General features: G+C 51.3%; 2 protein-coding genes across 3 annotated transcripts in view; one reads left to right on the plus strand and one right to left on the minus strand.

Moving 5' to 3' along the window:
* The window catches only part of HBP1 (HMG-box transcription factor 1), a 31,279-nt gene extending 29,262 nt beyond the window's left edge, over window positions 1-2,017 (plus strand). For both annotated transcript variants that reach the window (XM_075558543.1, XM_075558544.1), the window contains exon 11: window positions 931-2,017. In XM_075558543.1, the coding sequence (XP_075414658.1) occupies window positions 931-948 (18 nt within the window). In that variant the 3' untranslated portion in view covers window positions 949-2,017. The remainder of the gene's footprint in view (window positions 1-930) is intronic.
* Window positions 2,018-2,710: 693 nt separating this feature from the next.
* The window catches only part of COG5 (component of oligomeric golgi complex 5), a 291,974-nt gene continuing 275,783 nt past the window's right edge, over window positions 2,711-18,901 (minus strand). Inside the window, exons 20-22 of the mRNA XM_075558542.1 lie at window positions 9,858-9,984; window positions 9,358-9,437; window positions 2,711-3,470 (exon numbers count right to left, since the gene is read on the minus strand). Of these exons, the coding sequence (XP_075414657.1) occupies window positions 3,356-3,470; window positions 9,358-9,437; window positions 9,858-9,984 (322 nt within the window). The 3' untranslated portion in view covers window positions 2,711-3,355. The remainder of the gene's footprint in view (window positions 3,471-9,357; window positions 9,438-9,857; window positions 9,985-18,901) is intronic.

The following is an 18,901-nucleotide window of genomic DNA, read 5'->3' on the forward strand; positions in this document are numbered from 1 at the left end:
CATTATTAACCCCTTAGCACAGGCTTCCTCGTCACTGGTGAGGGGCTACAGAAGGCTCAGCGGTGGGAGGGCCAGGGACCTTCACGGAGCTTGCTTCCACGGGCACAGACTTTCCAGATTCAAAAGGTCAGAAAGGGTGATAAACACGTTTGTACCATAAAGATGCTGTCTTGAGTACATCTGGTTCTTAGAACTTTTCCACTTCTAGACAGATCTGTTTAGGTCCAAGTATAAGAAAGCGTCATGAGATAGAGCAGAATGGGCTCACTTTGACAGATGGTGAAAGCACGGGGGCGAAGTGGGTACTGTGCAGCAGGAGATCCAGCCACCGCTTCTGTTCCTTGTGTTGATGCTGGCTTGTTGGACAACATGCAGCGGTTCTCAACCCGTGGGTCTCGACCCCTTTGGGGGGTCAAACGACCCTTTCACAGGGGTCACCCGATTCCTAACAGCAAAATGACAGTTACAAAGTAGCAACGAAAATGATGTTATGGTTTTGGGGGGGAGGGGGTGTTACCACACCATGAGGAACTGAAAGGGTCGCAGCGTTAGGAAGGTTGAGAACCACTGTTGTACAGGTAGGTCACATGTGTTAAAATTTTTCAAGAATTTATAGAATTGCTCTATAGCCAATTTGCAATGTACAAGAAGGTTTGCGCAGTTGGATTTGGAAGTTGTTTGTTAGGATTGCATGTGGTAGGACTGGGCCTATATCCCCTTTCTGCTCATTCCAGTCTCTTTGTTGCCATGTTCATAAAGTCTGTAGATACCTTAGCCATCAAACAGTAGCAAGCTTTTTTAATCACCATTCAAGAAAGCTGTCTTTTTAATGTGTATGTGTAACCATTGTTACACACACCTCTTAGTTTTCATATGTAGAACTGCTGTTTAATTTGTCAACATTCACAGAGTTTAATTTTATTTCCACAGGGCTCACAGCAACATTAAACCAGGATGCTGATGTCCTTAAGTCTGTATTTGCATAAACATTGACTCTTGATGGAAAGACTGAAGATGATCAAGGTCTCACCATTTGCCCTGAATTCGTGTGACCATAAAATACTGATAGCATTGAATCTTGAAATGATTTAATAATATGAGTCAGGATTTGCTTTCTCCATTAGAGCATTAAGCAAGCTAAAAACTGTCAACATTGTAAACCAAATTGCCTTATTTTTCTTCCAAACTTCATATATGTCTATCAGGTAATATAGGCTTGAAAATTGATATCCTGTGGTGCTAAAGAACAGTAGAAAGAGGAGAATTGTATACATGTTTTATTTTAAATTGTACAAAAGAATTTAAAAATAGGTAACTGCTGTTTATACATTGGCTCCTTACTGCTTATTAACCTGTATTGTACACACGATGGGAAGAAGCAGGCGCTGGGGATTGGCCTTTGCTTTGAGCAGCCACCACACGGCCCAGCCTCTGTGCCCAGCACGGGCGCTCCTGGTCTGGCCAGTGCCAAGAGGCTGCCAGGGAATGTTGCAGGTGGGTGGTGCCTGTGTCCCAGAGCCACCTGCGGCAGTACCACAGGATGCCGAGTCTGTGCACCAGGTGGCAGCACCCATCCATTGTATCCGATGGAGACCTAGCCCCGGTCCAGCTAAGTTAGTTAATAGCCTTGGGATCTAGTCACTGAAATGGTGCTATTAACAGTCGACACCATTGTCTTTTTTAACTTTGTGTCCTATATCTCCTCAGCCACGTATCCTAAATATCTTATTTGTCATCCTATCTTTATGGTGGGGGCAGACTTTGCACTTACTACAGTGCAACACTCGCACTTTACTTTCCTCCAACTGTCTGGATGGGAGCAGACACTGGCCAACAGCTGCTTCTGCTCTGAGCTACAATCATGGCTTTTCATGTGACTTACCAAGTGGTGTTTCTGGTTAGGAATCACAGCTGTCAAGTTGATTTCAGTTCATTACACTTCATAATGTTGCCCCTAAATTTTGCACACTATATTCTTGTATATTATTTCAAATAAAATGGAGAGAAAAAAATGTTTTCGTGGCTTCTGCTGAATGACCTTGACTGAATATCGTGTTTAAGTGGTGAGAACAGGGATTGTTTGTTTTGGGGGGGAGGTAAGGGGTGGGGTGTTAGTGAAACATGTTCTTGGCACTTAAAGGAGTTTCCTGATGGGACTTCAGATTCCAAATAAAAAGGCAAGTGTGGTACAGACATAGGGATCTACACTGTCTATGATTTATAGAAAGTATAGAATCAAAATAGTGCCTATTTATAATTTGACATACTTGTTACAAGGTTACAAACAGCCTGCTGTAATGAGTAACAAGTAGACGCCATGACCATGACCCCCGGAAACAGATAGTCTTGGTCGAGGAGGCCAGAGTGCCTGTTGAGGCTGCTCAGGCCGTCTGGCAGAAAAGTCTGGCAGAAAAGTCCTCGTCATCTGTGCTTCTGAGCAGTCCTCTGGGCTTGGCATCTCGTTGAATCTCGTGTATCTCAACTTGGGAGGATGTAATCAGTGTGACTAAATTGTACTATGTTTACTCTGAACAAAATGGAGAAGCTTCAGCAAGAAAGATGGAAGACCTATACCAGTTTAGCCTCATTTCCTTAACAAAGGGGTCACGGGCATATAAGGTTAGGATTTATAATGAAAATTGGGGGGGTGGGACATAAAATTCAATCCATTATAAAGCCCCAGTCTGCTTTTAGTAAAATGAGACACAAGTTTAACCAAAGCGTTGCTTTATTTAAAGATGCAATGTGACATCTAAACATCTGTGGTTCCCAAACAATACTGAGCCCTTTGGGAGTCCTTGACTCACCTCAAATGGGGGTTTTGTTGATGGGGGCTTTGACTAGGCAGCAGAAGTATTTAAAGCTCCCCCCAGTGATTGTTTTCCAGTCAAATCTAGGGACCCCTGAGCTGTATGCCAACCATATATACTCATGTATAAGCCGAGGTTTTCAGCACATTTTAAGTGCCGTTTTTGTGGTAAAATTAGGTGCTTTGGCTGATATTTGGGTCACCTTATACTCGAGTATACGCGGTATTAATGGAAAAGTAGGTTGGGGGAATGGTGTCTGTAGAGTGAGCTCAGACCCCTTTAAAAATGACAGGGACCCACTGGAGGAAAATCTGTGATGGGAGAGTTTTACTTAGCCTTGTAGGAAAGTCAGCTGGGAGAGATGAGAGGTGGTTTTATAGTGATAAACCTATTTTGACATTTTATTCTCAAACCTATGAGTGCTAGAGGTAAAAGGATCAACGGGAAGTAAGACGACGACATCCTTTTAGAGTGAGAGCATCTTCTAACTCGACCTTGAATGGGCCATCAAGGAACAAATGGAGACTAACAAATAGTCCACATTCTCACTGAAGAGCAGACATAGCTTTCTGAAGCAGATTAACCATTATTGGATAAACTGGTGCAAATTCTTTGCCTTCGCGACTTCTCACTGATTGGACGTAAGCTTCCAGGGCTCCCCTGAAAACCAAAATGAAAGTGTGTCAAGAGTTACAAGAAAGAAATGGTGCCAATAGATCCACATGACAAAAAAGCTCGTTTGTAGAACTGCCGTGCACGAGCCAGTGTGGCTACGGCTCTAGCCTCCGGAACAGAACCCCTTGTTCTGTTGTGCCCAACTGCGACAAGAGGAGCCCTGTGTGGAAGGGGCTGAATGCACCGGCTAAAGGCAAGGTCGGTCCCGACCACCGGCCCGTGGTAGGAGGATGTGGCAGCACTTGCAAAGGTCACGGCCTTGAGGGGCTGTAAGCCGCTCTGCCCAGCATTCCCATGAGCCTGATGGGCGTGGAGGGGAGATTGGTTTGTGTTTACGCTCTCTGTACACTAAGGTGCTGTGCTTCCCTCCCCTCCTCATCGGAGGCTGCTGAGAAGGCCCGCTGCAACTCAGCCCCTTACAAGTGCTCAGGTCCTGGGAGGACGGGCCTGTTTCATCCCCCCCCCCCCAAGGCACACAGACCACCCACAGCTAGGATAGACCACTCGGGGGCCTAGTTTTGGGTAACTGATGTCAGGAGGTAGCAGTCTGAACTGAATAAAGGATGTGGGTCCCAACAGCTGTTCACAATCATGCTGGTCTCACATCAATTAGAGGCCCGCCAGTGGTGAGCAACAGCACGCCCGAAAGGGAATTTCAGAAGCTCAGGTTCAAGTCCCGGGAAAGGTATACACACACCCTGGGAGGGCTGTTCCTGGCCGCCTTCCAGGCAGCTCTGACCTCCAAACGGCACCAAAGAATGGAAGCCTCCGTTCTCCCACGGGGGTGTGGAAAGGCCTGTGACTTCGGCATCCACTGCCTGCGGCTAACGGGGCACCTCGGCGCTCTGCCGAGTGGTGCTTCCGGTTGGCTGAGTGTCGGGCTGGGCTGGGCTGGCCCTCCACCCCCAGCTGCGCCCTTGCCGTCCACTACAGCCCACTGCTCGTCTGCCTACGAGACCCAGCCGGGAGAATGAAGATGGCGTGGGGGCACCTGGCCTCTGGTGGGTGCCCAGAAGGCACTCGAATTCAGCAGAGCTTCCACATAGGAGCCCCGGGACTCTGATTCGCCGCGTGAGCTCAACAAGATGTTTACACTCAGCACCACATTATCACATTCGAGTGTAAGCATCTGCTCACTCGTACGTTTCTCCTCTGAGGCTGTGACTTCACTGGGAGGGTTGGGCTGTTCTGCTCATTTCTGTGGCGCCGACAAATCGCGCATGGTGCGTGAATAGAGACACAGGCAAGTCACCGTATGAAGACAAAGGCAGAAGGGCAGGGGAACTAAAGGGAGAAACGGGACTGTAGGGTCTTAAAAGGTGTGCGCACCTGGAGTTTAGAGCTCTTCAAGAACAGTGTCTGGTGAGCCGCCGTGGTGCATGTTGGAGCTGACTGACCCTCTGGGGCGAATTCTCGATGGGAAGCAAGTACCATTCTTGATAGAATGCTGCTGTACCATTCTGGGCAGGGTTCTCTCCCCCCACTCCCCAAATGTGGTCCCTGGAGACTCAGACTGTGGCGTGCTCTCCTGGGACTACAGCTGCCTGAATGGACCTATGACTCCATCTAAGAAGTGTGTGAGCTTAAATTTCGATAGCACAGCTTCAACGGTGAATGGATTAGCTCCGTGAATGTGGGCAAAATGAACCGTCGACTTTGCACGCAACAGTCGGACATTACATAGATTGCACGGCATGTAGAAGGAAGCTCAAAATGAGTTTAGATTCCTTTTTTCTTTTCAGTATTCATCAAAAACATCAGAATTATGAGGGGGAAAACAGATTTAAGCTCCCTCCCACATAAAATCAGAGCAAGATTTTCTAGCACTTTTATTAAATTATTTCATTTACTTGAGCAAAACAGCAGCTTTCTTGGAAGTCATGCCAAGTATTATGTAAGAGTTAGTCGCAACTCTCTTGGTTTGTAACCAAAATAAGCAAAATGTTTAAGTTATCCTTATTGGGAAAATGGAAAGGAAAAAAATCAGCAAAGAAAAAGCTTGTGGTAACATGGCAACGGTGCTCAATGTGACACGAATTAGTCAAGTGTAGCGGTTTCTGTGAAGATAAAACTGATTTGTGTCAGGCATTACGTACCCAGTGGGTTTAGTATAGGCACTTAGTGCCAGGCATTTTCTGGGCCCCACTTCCTTGGTCTTCCTCTCAGGCACCCCAAAGTCTCAGAAGGTAGATCCTTGGCAACATAGAAGGCACCAGAAGGGGTGAGAAAACTACCTCTGTCTCCAGGGATCGAGTAGTTTGCAGAACAAGAGACCAAGGACTCGCACCAGCACTGTCTGAACACTGCATGGCCATCCGGGCACAGAGGTCTGTGGACGTCCTAAAGGTGTTCTGCTCAGACCATGGGAAAGCAATGGACAAGAGAGCCACCAGAAGATGGCGTGCCACACGCTCCCCTGGGAATACCGAGTGAGTGGGCTTGTGGGCCGATCCCACAAGCCTGCAAAGCTGGAGAACTCTGCACAGCAGACAGTGTATTCACCACCTCCACCCCTACAGGGCTGCACCAGGTACCCTGTCACAGGACACACACATGCAGGGACAGCCATCCTCGACAGCCCAATTGGCCTCAGGAAGCATGACTACTCTTATTTGACAACAGATTTGCACTGGGAAAAAAAAAACCCAAACCATAACCACCTGGTGTCCATAGGAAAACAGAAGAGACTCCATTATCTGCCATGGGCTCAGCAGGCAGGTCCTTGTCCTCACCTTGCCCCACATTATAACCACCTCAACTCGATGCTAGCAGGAACAGAATGAGCATTCAAACACAACAGAATTCAAAAAGAATTTCCCCCCCAAAGCTAAAACAAATGTACTGACATTTAGCTACAGGGCGAAGACATGCATGCCATGACACTTCAGTAGGCAAGACCAAAGTTCATTTTGCAATAACGGAATATTCTCTAGAACAAAGGACTCTTCTAGCCAACAGCCTGAAGTGCAGCACCAGCCCAGGGGGGTGGGGGTGGGGAGTTGTGTCTTTGTGATTTTTTTGTTTAAAATCCAACAAGAAGGGCTCCATTTCCGCCCTGGGGCTGACGGCTCTGCCACCGGCCACGTGTAGAGCGAGGGGAGGCCTTATTTAAAAGGCGTGACAGCATTCCCAAGCAGGATCTTCAGTTGCTAAATATAGGCTTAGCAACAGTGCTGCTGGTGAAATCGCTCAGGAGGCATTTTTAAAGAGAAGCAAAAGAAAACAGATTTGTGATGTACCCACAGCAGGGCAACTTGTGACATGCTCATTCCGACTGAAGACGGCAAAAATGAATCCTGTCCACTCACTGAATTACCAATGACCACATCTATGACCCAAGTATGTTGCAGCTGAGTGAATCTGGGGCTTTGCGGGGGGAATCCATGCAGACATTGCAAATCCCCGAGTCAGCCCCAGGCATGGACTCCCTGGTCCACACCCAAGGCCTTTCGGAAGGCAGGTGTAACCAGAGTCACCTGCACTCAGAGGAGGCTCCTGGGTCAGATTCTTTGGCCAGATGCTCAGAGCTGAGAGAAGGGTGCCAGGTAAAGAGCCAGGAGGAGGAGGGGCTGGGCTGCTCTACTGGGGCAGCTAGGGGTCCGCCTGGCTCTGGGCATCAGAGCAGAGCTCAGCGCCACTCCTGCAGTCTGGTGCAGGGGCACAGACTATCCGACCCCTGGGCTGGGGCCTCCCTGTCAGGGGACCCAACCCTGGCTGCAGGAGACCTGCCTGCGGAAAACCCTGGTTCCCGTCCCATTCAGGCGGCTGTGGGAGAGCTGGTCACGGGGTGGCCCTGGCACCAGACCCTGCAGCGCTTGGGCGATGCTTCTTGTGTGCGCCTCGCCCCACTCTGGTTTGGAGCCCCCACTCACCACCTGCACTCAGGCACAAGTGGGGCTCGTTGAGGGCCCCCAGATTCCAACATTAGGCTCTCCTGGGAGAGCGGGGCATGATTTCCACAGCTACTTCAGTACAACCAAGTGGGCTTAGAGGAGGAGGCGTTAACGGTGATTTAAAAGTCTCTAATCAGGTGACAGTGACATCGCAACGCACGCAGGGGGCAAAGAGCTGAGCTCTCTGGAAGGTTTAGGCACTCTCCTGGTAACACGTGCCAGTGTGGTGCTGCGGGAGCCCCCATGCCGCACTGGGAGCCACAGACAGGGGAGCGGCAACGAGGGGGCAATACTGACGGCCCGTTCGGAGTGGGCAGAGGCCAACGTATAGACCAGCGAATGCGGTCGGGCCCGAGCAGCTGCTCCCGTCCATGCCCAGGCCTGCGCGCCCTGGCAGTCCGGAGAAGCACTCCGGAGACGGCAGCCTGCGTTTGCCTGGCGCCGGGCACGGTGGCAGCATGGCCTCCGTGACTGTGGCCCCGGGAGGCGCACGCACAGGCGGGCTAGGGCCAAGGATCCATCACATCATTTTGCAGCAGGAGCAGGCAAAGAGCCGCGTGCAGTCTCACAAACACGCGCAAAGGCCTGTGTGTGCCCGCGTCCAAGTGTGCCGGTAACATGGGTGCACACACACATGCACATGAAGTGCGTGGGAAAATCCCACCCTCTTTCCATTCCTTTTTCCAGGCAGGTTTTGAAGCCCTCTCGTATGTGCAGAGGCACATGTGTGCATGCAGGTACTTATATTTCGTAAGTCGTGTGATGCAGGAGCGCCCCCAGAGCAGGGCCATGTCTGCTGACTCTGCCCTTCGGTCCCTCGGCAGGTCTGGCACACCACATGGCGAGAGCTCAGTCACACGGTGGAATCCGTTTGTCCCGAAGGGGTTCCGAGAAGGAAAGGGTGGCCATCTCTCTGGAAGGCAGAGGCCAGCGCGGATGGACCATGGCCTACAGGGCAGCGGGGATGGATGCTGTGTGTGTGTGTGCGCACATGGGTGAGCCGCTGCACGGGGGAGCGCGGGCTGTCCTGGACTAATAATGATTGTGTGCAGTCTGGATGCTTCTGTTTACTCACGTCCTGCTCTACCAACGCAGCACCGCACACCGTGAACGAAGCCACTCCGTGAAGCTGACGCACGGAGCCCCCAGTGAGGCTGGCTTTCCGAACCAGAAGTGCACAGCTCTGGCGGCTGGTGGGGAACTAAGAAGCAGGAACAGAGTGTGTGCAGACAAATTCTGCATCCTCATAATGAAGCAGCCTGGGAGACCAGGTTTCTGGGTGGAGGGAGGCCTTCACTCTTGGGAGTTAGAGCTGAGTCCCAATCACATTTTTATAACTGAGATGAATCCGCACAACATCCTCCCATAATGTGCTACCTTAAAGTTCCCTCTTACAAGCACATGCTGAGGGCTCTCTGGCCGGCACCTTTAGCTCTAGGAGCAGACAGGATGCTACTGCTCTCCCTGCTCAGGGGGCAGTCACTCCCCCTGACCTGTCCCCAGCACTCCTCCAATGAACTCAGGGACCTCTGGGGTTAGGGAACAGCCCACTCTGTGGATACCTGGAATCAGGAGGGCTTACACGCCCTGAGAGTGTAGAAACTGCAACTAGAAATACATTAGCTCTCTCTACTCACACCTGGATCCTGATGCCATGGCGGAGGTGAGCACCCCAAAACGTGTGTCTGTCCCTTACCCTCTCCCCATTGCATGACACACCATCCCTTAGGATCCATCTGGCTGTGGAGCTGGATCCCACAAGGGCTGCCCCAGCAAGGCTTGATGGCTCCAGGAGGGCGGGAAGACTCAGCAGTAACAGGACAGAGAAGGCTGTTGTGACCACAGTCCCAAGAACATGCTCTAGCCAGCCCGAACCTGTGTGAAGGAGGAAGTGCAACACGCGCCCGCCCCCGCCCCCTCACTCCACCCGACCCCCAGGCTTCCCGAACAGACAGGCACCCCTGGGCAAAGGGCCTTACCTGATGAGGAAGAGCCTGTCCTTCTCAGACGGATGGTCATCCAGCCACTGGGAGAAGCGTGCGTGGGACCACTCTGCTCTCTGCCACGTGGGGACAGTCAGAGAGAGAGCGCATATGAGAGTTCTTTCGGGAACAGAGGCCCCCAGGGACTGTCCAGACGAAATGATGCAAACACCATCTGAGGGCCGTGTGCAGGGGTCGCAGCCCTCGGTGCCCCGTGAAGGGCACCTATAGAAATGGGGCCTCCATAGAAAACTCCTCAGGAACCGGAATTCCTCGTGCCGTTATCATTTAAAGGGTTGGTTCCGGACTCACGGGTCACTGTTTTGCATGGCTGTGAAAGCCAAGGCCAGCCAGTGGGTGTTTTTCTTTTCTGGTCTCCATCCACCGCCAGACAAGACAGGGCAGGGCGGAGCAGACCCAGACCCCACCAAGCAAGCAGGGCTCAGCATGCACAGGTGAGCAGGTAAAGACAAACGGTGCTGGCTTCCCTGGGTTACCTGGAGAGGGGATTTCAGCTCAGCAGGTGCTCGGGTGAACAGAAACTGTATGACGACGCTGTATGGGATGATGTCGCCCAGCGCAGGGCTGCTGGCCACACGCTCACTTGTCTGGAAGAGCAGCGGCCTGGGAGCAGAAAACGCAGATGTCATTTGCATTTTGAGAGTGAAGGAGGTCATTTCGCCAAAGAATCGGTCTCCTGGAATGACTAGCTAATTCAGAACTGCCCCATTTCTGGCTTTGTTATTTTATTACGGTAATGTATGTATACAAACAACCTGTCCAGGGCAGCTGCTGCGTGGATAATTCGGTAGCAAGGGGTACATGTGTCAGGTTGCCAACCACCCCTGCGATCCTTTCCAGGGGAGTCTAACACCAGGAACAGGCTCCGGGCTCCTTTGGCAGGACATCTCTGCCCACTCCCCTTCTGTCCCTTTTCAATGAACGTTTACCCATGTTGTCACATGTGTCCGGGCTTCATTTCTTTTTATGGTTGAATAATCTTCCTTTGTGTGTATCGGGCTCATTTTGTTCACCCACTCATCTGTTGGTGGGATTTTTTTTTAACATTTTATTAGGGGCTCATACAACTTTTATCACAATCCAGCTATACATCGATTGTGTAAAGCACATTTGTACATTCATTGCCCTCATCATTCTCAAAACATTTGCTTTCTACCTCAGCCCCTGGCATCAGCTCCTCATTTTTCCCCTCCCTCCCCGCTCCCCACTCCCTGATGAATCCTTAATAATTTATAAATTATTATTTTGTCATATTTTGCACTGTACAATGTCTCCCTTCGCCCACTTTCTGTTGCTTACCCCCCAGGAGGTTATATTTAGATCCTTGTAATCAGTTCCCCCTTTCAAACCCACCGTCCTTCTATCCTCTCGATATAGCCACTCTCACCACTGGTCCTGAAGGGATCATATGTCCTGGATTCCCTCTGTTTCCAGTTCCTCTCTGTACCAGTGTACATCCTCTGGTCTAGCCAGACTTGTAAGGAAGAATTGGGATCATGATAGTGGGGAGGGAGGGAGTTGGGGGTGGGAAGGAGTAAGCATTTAGGAACTAGAGGAAAGTTGTATGTTTCATCGTTGCTACATCACACCCTGACTGGCTTGTCTCCTCCCGACGACCCTTCCGTAAGGGGATGTCCAATTGCCTACAGATGGGCTTTGAGTCTCCACTCCGCACTCCCACTCATTCAAAATAGGATTTTTTGTTCTGATGATGCCTGATACCTGATTCCTTTGACACCTAGTGATCACACAGGCTGGTGTGCTTCTTCCATGTGGGCTTTGTTGCTTCTAAGCTAGATGGCTGCTTGTTTACCTTCAAACCTTTAAGACCCCAGACACTATATCTTTTGATAGCCGGGCACCATCAGCTTTATTCACCACATTTGCTTATGCACCCGCTTTGTCTTCAGCGATTGTATCGGGAAGGTGAGCATCATAGAATGCCAGGTTAATAAAACAAAAGATTCTTGCATTGAAGGAGTACTTGAGTGAAGGCCCAATGTCCATCTGCTACCTTAATATTAAACTTATATATATGCACATAGATCTATTTCCCCATCATATATATTTACATATATTTTACATGCCTTTATTTAGACCTCTATAAATGCCCTTTGCCTCCTAGCTCTTTCCTCTCTTTCCTTTGACTCTCCTCTTGTCCCACTATCATGCTCAGAATTCATTTGGGTTTCAGTTAATTCCTCTTGGTTACATTACCCTTGATCACACCCTACCAGGCCTTCTACACACTCATCACCACCGATTTGGATCACTTGTTCCCTTGTCCCAGGGTTTGTTAACACCACTACCTTTCCCCATACTGTTGGTGGGATTTCCACGTTTCCACCTTTTGGCTATTATAAACTACTCCGTATAAAGCCAGATTCAGCCCTGACACGCGCTCTCTCTCTCTCTCTCTCTCTCTCCAGCAGTGAATCTTTTCTCTGCAACTTCTTTGACCCATAGTTCGCAGGTTTATGGGTTTGCCTTGACTTTGATGGCACCCAGTACAATCTGGAAGAGTTCATCTGATTAATAAAAAACCACTCTCTGAAAGAGAGCAATCCCAAAATTGAGCATGTTCATACTGAAAAACAAGACCAGCCTACCAAGCCATACCAAATAATGCATATAAATCTAAAGCGACACTGATGTGTTGTGCTCACAGATAAGTTCAAAGCTATGGTGGACTGAGGCTGGGTGCTGAGTGCTGGGCCAGGTTCCTGGGGATGGAGGTTGGCAAGGCCACGCTGGCTGCTTCGGCCTCTCTAACTCACTGAAGGACAGATGCTCAATGCTGGTCATGCTGCTCACCTTTCTGGAAAAAGTGGAAATTCTCTTCAGTTATCTACCTTTGTCGTTGTTAGCGCAAACAGGTACTAACATAGGTCTTGCATAAATGTGAGGTGGTGTGAGGCAAATCCTCTCATATGGCAGGTGGGTACCTGGTCAAACTTCTAAACCTTTGCTTTGAATTGAATCCTCTGGGGGTGGTAAGGTGGTCGATGTGTCCCTCCCACCCCGCCAGCCGTGGGGGAGGAGTTCCAAGCCACCCGGCGGGGGCCTGGCACCATGGGGAGGGCTAGAAGAGGTCTGTACTGTATGTTGCTCTCTACATGCGTCCTGGATGGTGTGGCCTTTATAAACCAGGCAATGTGTGAGGGGGACAACGGTCGGGGGGACGGGGGTTATGGTGGACAGGCACGGGGATTATCAGGACGTCTGGAACCTTCCTGAGGATGCTCCAGGTGTGCTGGAGTAGACCTGCCTCTAACCATCACGGGGCTTGTAGGCACAATGAAACGGCTATAAAGATTATAGTACAGTCACAGAGAATAGGAGTCAGACAGATTTCATGGTAGCATGCTCACCTCAGCCCTTTAGTGGTCCACGTGGAGGTGGGAGAAGGGAGAGGGAGTCCTTACTGTCATGGGGGCATATATAGGTAGCCATAAGTCATGCATCTTCAGGAGTTACATACATCACCAGGTGGGTGGTAATCACAGTAAAGGCCCTGAGCTCACAGGTGAGGAAACCTAACCCCTGCACTGGGGGAAAGCCATGAGGGGGCTGGGTGCCGCAGTGGGGGCAGATCATCAGGGAATGCCTGCTTCTACAGGGAGACAGAGTCAACCAGGTGCATCACTGATAGGGGAGAATCTGTGGGAACAATGTTTAAAGCAGGATGATGTGCTTGGACTTTCTCTCTAATTTACCAAACTGGTGTCTTTCCTATGGTGGAATCGTAGCTTTCCAGATTCCCTGTTATAAGCTAGGGAATATATAGTCCTGGTCATATTTCCCTCAGTGTGAGTTTCCCACACAGGTGGACCGTGAGCACCGAAACTTGGGAGTGTGGACCAGCAAAACAAGAAGGTTCTCTGGGTAACCTCAAGCCTTTTCGACACGGCTTTTCCAAAGAGCCAGTATGTCCAAAATGCAAAAGCATGACTTTGCTGAGCATTCTGCAAATGCCCATGCCGTCTCTTCCTTCCTCCCAGCTTCAACCACCACTGTGCTTTCAGTGCAAGGCGACAGAGCAGGTTACAGGTTACTCCATCCCATCCACACACACAGACTGTTGGAGACACTGGTGGTGAGACCGTGCTGGGAGGCGGCACTCCCCCTCCTTCCTCCCTGGCTCCCTCTGTTTGGGTCCCTGGCCCTTCTGGCTTCTCATCTTTGATTCTGGGCACATGTTTCCCTTTGGGTCTTATCCAGTCAGTTGTTCTAAGAAGCATATTCTTCATGCCCTGTTCTTTCCTTAACCTGCTACCTGTCTGGGCTTTTCAGCCAGAGGCTGAATATATATCCTCCATTTCCAATCCTTCTGCCTGCTGCCGTGTGCTGAAGTCTCCTGGGCTCGGGCCTTGAAGAACAAGACTTGACAGCACCCGGGGAACTGAAGAGGCTGAATCGAAAGTTAGGATGGCAGCAAGGGGAGCTGACAGACCAGGAAACGAGCACGACCCATACAAACAGCCTTGCACGTGGCTTTCCTTCGCTCCACAGTTCCTGGATGACTGTGGACACAGGCCTGGGCGCAGCAGAAGTGAGCTGTGGCTTCACACTAAGGATCGGGTTTCATGCCAAGAGTCAAGAATGTGCTAAACAGGAAGTCGGTTTTTATGGAATCTGGATTATGGTTACAAAGCCCGTCCTAATATTAGCTCTTCCATAACTAAAATCTCTGGAAATGATTTCTGTACTTTCAACTATTGTAACCACTAATTTTATCCTGTAATTTGTTTTCTTCAGTCATTCAGAAAACAGGTCCGCCGTGCTTGGATCCACAGTGAATTCTCATGAAGGCAGCAGTCGGAAGCTCAAGCACTGGGTCAATCTACTGCACAAGACCTCTGCTGAGGAGCCTGGGCGTTGCTTGGAGGACTGAGGGGCCCTGACCATAGCCATGGTATTTCCATCACCTGACAGGCACGTGAAGGCTGGATATGAATAAGGAAGGCTGGAGGAGCATCGGCGGATTGAAAGCACGGTGCTGGAAAAGAACCGTGCAAAGCACAGGGGCTGCCGAAAGAACAGGCACATCCGCCTGGGAAGAGGCACAGCCAGAGAAGCGAGGATGAGCCTTCGTCTCCCGTACACGCATCGGGAGACCCGGCCCTGGAGAAGAGGCTCCTGCTACGTAAAGCAGAAGGGCAGTGGGAAGGGGAAGATGCTCTGCAAGCAGGGCGGTCACGGTGCTGCAGCTCGGGCGCAAACATGAGAACGACGCTGAGGCTGGCGCAGGACGGCGGCGTGCCTTCCGCTGGCCCCCGATCGCGATGGTCACAGCGGAATCGAGGGCACCTAACCACCGTCACACTAGCAACAGCCTCACCAGCATTCCAGGGGCATATGGAAAGTTTCCCCAGGGCCACACAGAGAGCAGGCTAACACCTGCCTGCAATCGGCGTTCCCGATGCCAGCTCCTGTCAAGGACCATCAGGTGTAGGAATGCTGCTAAGAGAAGTCCCACGTTTGCCTGCAGGCACCCCTGCACGTGCGTGCGTGCGTGCATGTGTGTGTATGGTAACAGGCACCCCTGCACGTGCGTGCGTGTGTGGTAACAGGCATCCCTGCACGTGCGGGCGTGTGTGGTAACAGGCACCTCTGCACGTGCGTGTGCGTGTGTGTGGTAACAGGCACCCCTGCACGTGCATGTGCGTGTGTGTGGTAACAGGCACTCCTGCACGTGCGTGCGTGTGTGTGTGTGGTAACAGGCACCCCTGCATGTGCGTGTGTGTGGTAACAGGCACCCCTGCACGTGCGTGTGTGTGGTAACAGGCACCCCTGCACGTGCGTGTGCGCGCGTGTGTGGTAGGTGAAAGCCTCTCATTTTAACAACCGCACCAGCAAAAAGAGCTGCCACACAGACTCTCGGAATGTGTCAGGCAGGGTTTGGAAAGCTGTATGTGCTACCACAGCTGCTCATCTGGGCAACCCTGAGAGGCGGGGACTATGAGCATCCCCGCAGGTAAACTAACGTGTCCAGACTGTGCACAAGCCAGAAACGATGAGGCAGGATTCAAATGAAGGCAGTCTGGCCCCCGAGTCCGAGCCTCCTCTAGCATAATGACCACAACGAACGCTCATCCCGCTTTTAGGACAGACAGACACACTCATCGTTAGGAGCACAGAGCACCAGCCCTCAGTCCTCCTGTCCGCTCCTCTGGAGAAAGGTGTCTTCCCCCGCAGCACTGGCTTTTTAGGCAGCTCAAAAGCTCTCTTGGGGTCAAAGGAGGCCTTTGGCCACTTACATCCTTGAACCAGAGCACTGGTCTCTCCCAGAGTTCGTCGCCGTGGAGCAGTGAGCGGCTTGTTCTAGGGAGTCTGGGAGCAGATTCTAGGTTTGAATGGGATGAGGCTGCACCCCAGCTCAGTTGCTCACAAGAGGGGTAGGGGAACCTGAAACACTGCCTGGCCCCAAGGCCGCTTGGTGCAGAGCAGCTAGGCTTCCCAAACACCCCCACAAGCAGCTTAGGCCAGCATGTGGGGGGCCAAGCTGCCTGCTTCCTGCTACTGAGAAGACCCTTCTCTCATTTAAGCTGCACAAAGGGAGAGAGTTGGGAAGGAGGGGTCCGTGCTCCGGGTCACAGGCCTGGTGTGCCCAACCCCAAAATGCTGCTGGGATGGGGAGAGGGGTGGGGCTGGGGCATGAATGTCTTTGGCTCTCCGCTTGCCCCCGTGAGGCTGCCCTTCTCCCTCCACAGCCCCTCTTCATCCACGTCATTTAGCCTTGGGCCACGCCCTGAGAGCCGCTGTCCTGAAGAGCAGCCGTGCAGTGCAGTGCTTCTCCACTAAGGAAGGTGACGGAGCATGCTGGCCCACCTCCTGCCCTCTTGGCGGACGAGCTAGAAGCTGAACTTTCCCTGTGGACGTGATCTCGTGCCTCCCTTCTGATGACGAGAGCTTGGTAGCTGATTCTGTTCCTCATTCATCTTTGGTATCTGGAAGTTTAAAGGCCACTTTAAAACTTAGCTTAGGAATTAAGATATTTTGGTTGGAATCGTTGTATTTTCCATGATCTTCCATAGTAGTAAACTGGAAAGGAGACAAGGCAGAAAAGCAGGGCAGATGGAAGGAGGAAGAGGAGGAAGGAGACAGGGCCACTGTGGGGCTGAGACGCCTGCAGAAACCCTGCGGAGGAAAAACTGCCTTCTGGGACGGGCCAAGGAAGGCTCGGTCCCCACCGTCCCGGGAGCCCTCTGAGTCGCCACAGCCATTTTTCTGGCGAGGCCACGCTGTCCCCACTAACAAGACTGCCTGAAGAGCCATGGAAAGCCACGCTGGGTTTGCATCATCACTGCCTGGAAACATCAAGTGCAGACACTTTCTTTCTGGTGCTTGTTCTGAGAGGCAGAAAGAACACAGCTTGAGCCACCCCGCACCCACCATTCCAGGTGGAACTGGAAACACTGCAGTTGAAAAATAAATCTCCATCTGACTTATAATAAACAATAAAATTAATTGAGGTGTTTTAAAGAGAAGCTTTCCCAAATGCTACAACATCATTCTTAGAGAATTAAGTTCCAAATATAGCAGGACCTTCAAGGTTAAACTTTGCAGCCAGACGGCAGTGTTAGTCAAGTATTAGGTCACGTTAGAAAAAGCTGGAGTTCTGGGTGGGGGCTGTTTACATTTAAGTGACTCAGAGTCGTGTGGCTGTCAGGCTTCTCGCTGAGTAAGAAAGTCCTGCTGCTCGGGCGCCCAGTCAACACCAGTGGTGGTGGCCTGAGATGCCCGCTTCCCTTCCGCCCCCCACCTCCAGCAGCCACCCCCATTCCTCACCACCTCTGGGCATGCGTTCTGAGGGCCAGCAGAGGAGTGTGTAGGTCTAGGAGGATGAGAAAACCTACTTCTGTTTGGAGGCAGAGGCATGGGTGGACACCCTCCCTGCACACAGCTTGAGAAGGCTTGTCACCTGCCAGAGGGACTGACTCTAGGGAGGCCACGCTGTTTGTGGCAGGCAGGGCTGTGTGGGTCTCAGGGGAGAATGAAGCAAGAGGCTGGTGGCTGGCTGTTAGGCGGGATGTCAGCTTTCTTGCTTAGAGCCTGGCTTGTCAATACCACCGGGGGAAGGGGGCAGGGGGCGGGTAGACGGGGGAGTGTCTAGCTGAGTGCTCCTGGGCTAGCTCCGGGCAGCATGTCCTCAGGAGAGGGCAGGGAAATGGGGCACTTCAGCAGCAGAGGTCGCCACCACAGTGGGACCTCTGACATAATCCCGTACCGTCCCATTGTTGCTGGCGAGGAAAAAGATGGATTCGAGAAATTCAAAATTGATGTCTGCTAGTACCATAGTACCAACAGAAGCAAACAGTCAGGTTCTACCTCTGAACTACTTCCGAGTTCAGTCCCAATCCGGCAAGTTACATCCCTTACATTATGGGGCCGGGGGGGGGGGGGGGGGGAGGGAGGCTTTGCAGTGGTCCTAGGAGGTAATGAACAGCTTTTCACAATGCTCCGAGATGAAAGGGTGCAAGGTTCACAGGAAACAGTTCGTTTTCCATTGCTGGTACCTTCATTACTGCAGGGACTGTCGAATTGGTACTCCCAAAGGGTTGGGGCTCCATTGCTTCTCCAAACGACCCTGCTTCCCCTTTCCTGAACCAGAGCGTCCTTGAATAACTACCAGGTCTGGCAACAGACCCAGGCCTTGAGTAACTAACGGATTTAAAAATCTTTACTCTGTCAGGGGGTTGTTATCTGCTGGGTCCCTTTTAACATGCTGAATCTCAACAAACCATGTTATAGTTACAGGATTTGATTAATAGTAGGTGACTCCTCCCATCCCACCCCCCCTTATTATTCCTCACTCCCCATGTAAATTATTTCATCTCCATGAGATCAGTTAAAGAGGCTACGTCCTGTTTCCTTCTGGCAGTACCAGCAGGAACAAACAATTTCTCAGCTGGTCAGTTTGGGGCTATGCAGTGACAGGCTCTCCCCAGACCCGTTGCAGCCGGCAACACAAGCCCGACCGGAGTGAAAACATGTGGAAACTTCTGGAATGGCATGGAATGTAGCGGATACAAGTGCAGCTTGGAATTAGACGGCCGTGGGTAAGAACTGCTGCTGATTTGTGCCCCCGGCAAGGAGCTCTCCTGCTTGATCAATCGCCTCCTGAGCCTGGCCTAATCTCACAGGTGTGTTTATGAGGCTGGCATGAGAACTATCAACGCAAAACTTGGCACAGGTTTAACATGTGGTCTGTGATCAAATAATGGTGGCCCAGAAGGACAGAACACGACAATAAACAGAAGCCTTCGCGTCCCCAGGTGCTCCTAGCCCTGCCAGCAGGGAGACAGACCACGAGGAAACAAGACTCCCTTTCCCCCCTCCACCCCCACTCCCCGACCCGAGATGGCAGCCACCTTCTGCATACAGTGCAGGAACCTGAGGCTCGGCAGTGAGAATCCAGAATTAAGCATGAGCTCAGAGGAACAGCTCTGTCAGGGGAGAGATTGATTCACGAGGGGAAAGAAAGACTGACGTCATCTGGCGTGCTAGTGCCCCAGTC

The sequence above is a fragment of the Tenrec ecaudatus genome, chromosome 9 (assembly GCF_050624435.1).
Source record: "Tenrec ecaudatus isolate mTenEca1 chromosome 9, mTenEca1.hap1, whole genome shotgun sequence".
Taxonomy (NCBI): domain Eukaryota; kingdom Metazoa; phylum Chordata; class Mammalia; order Afrosoricida; family Tenrecidae; genus Tenrec; species Tenrec ecaudatus.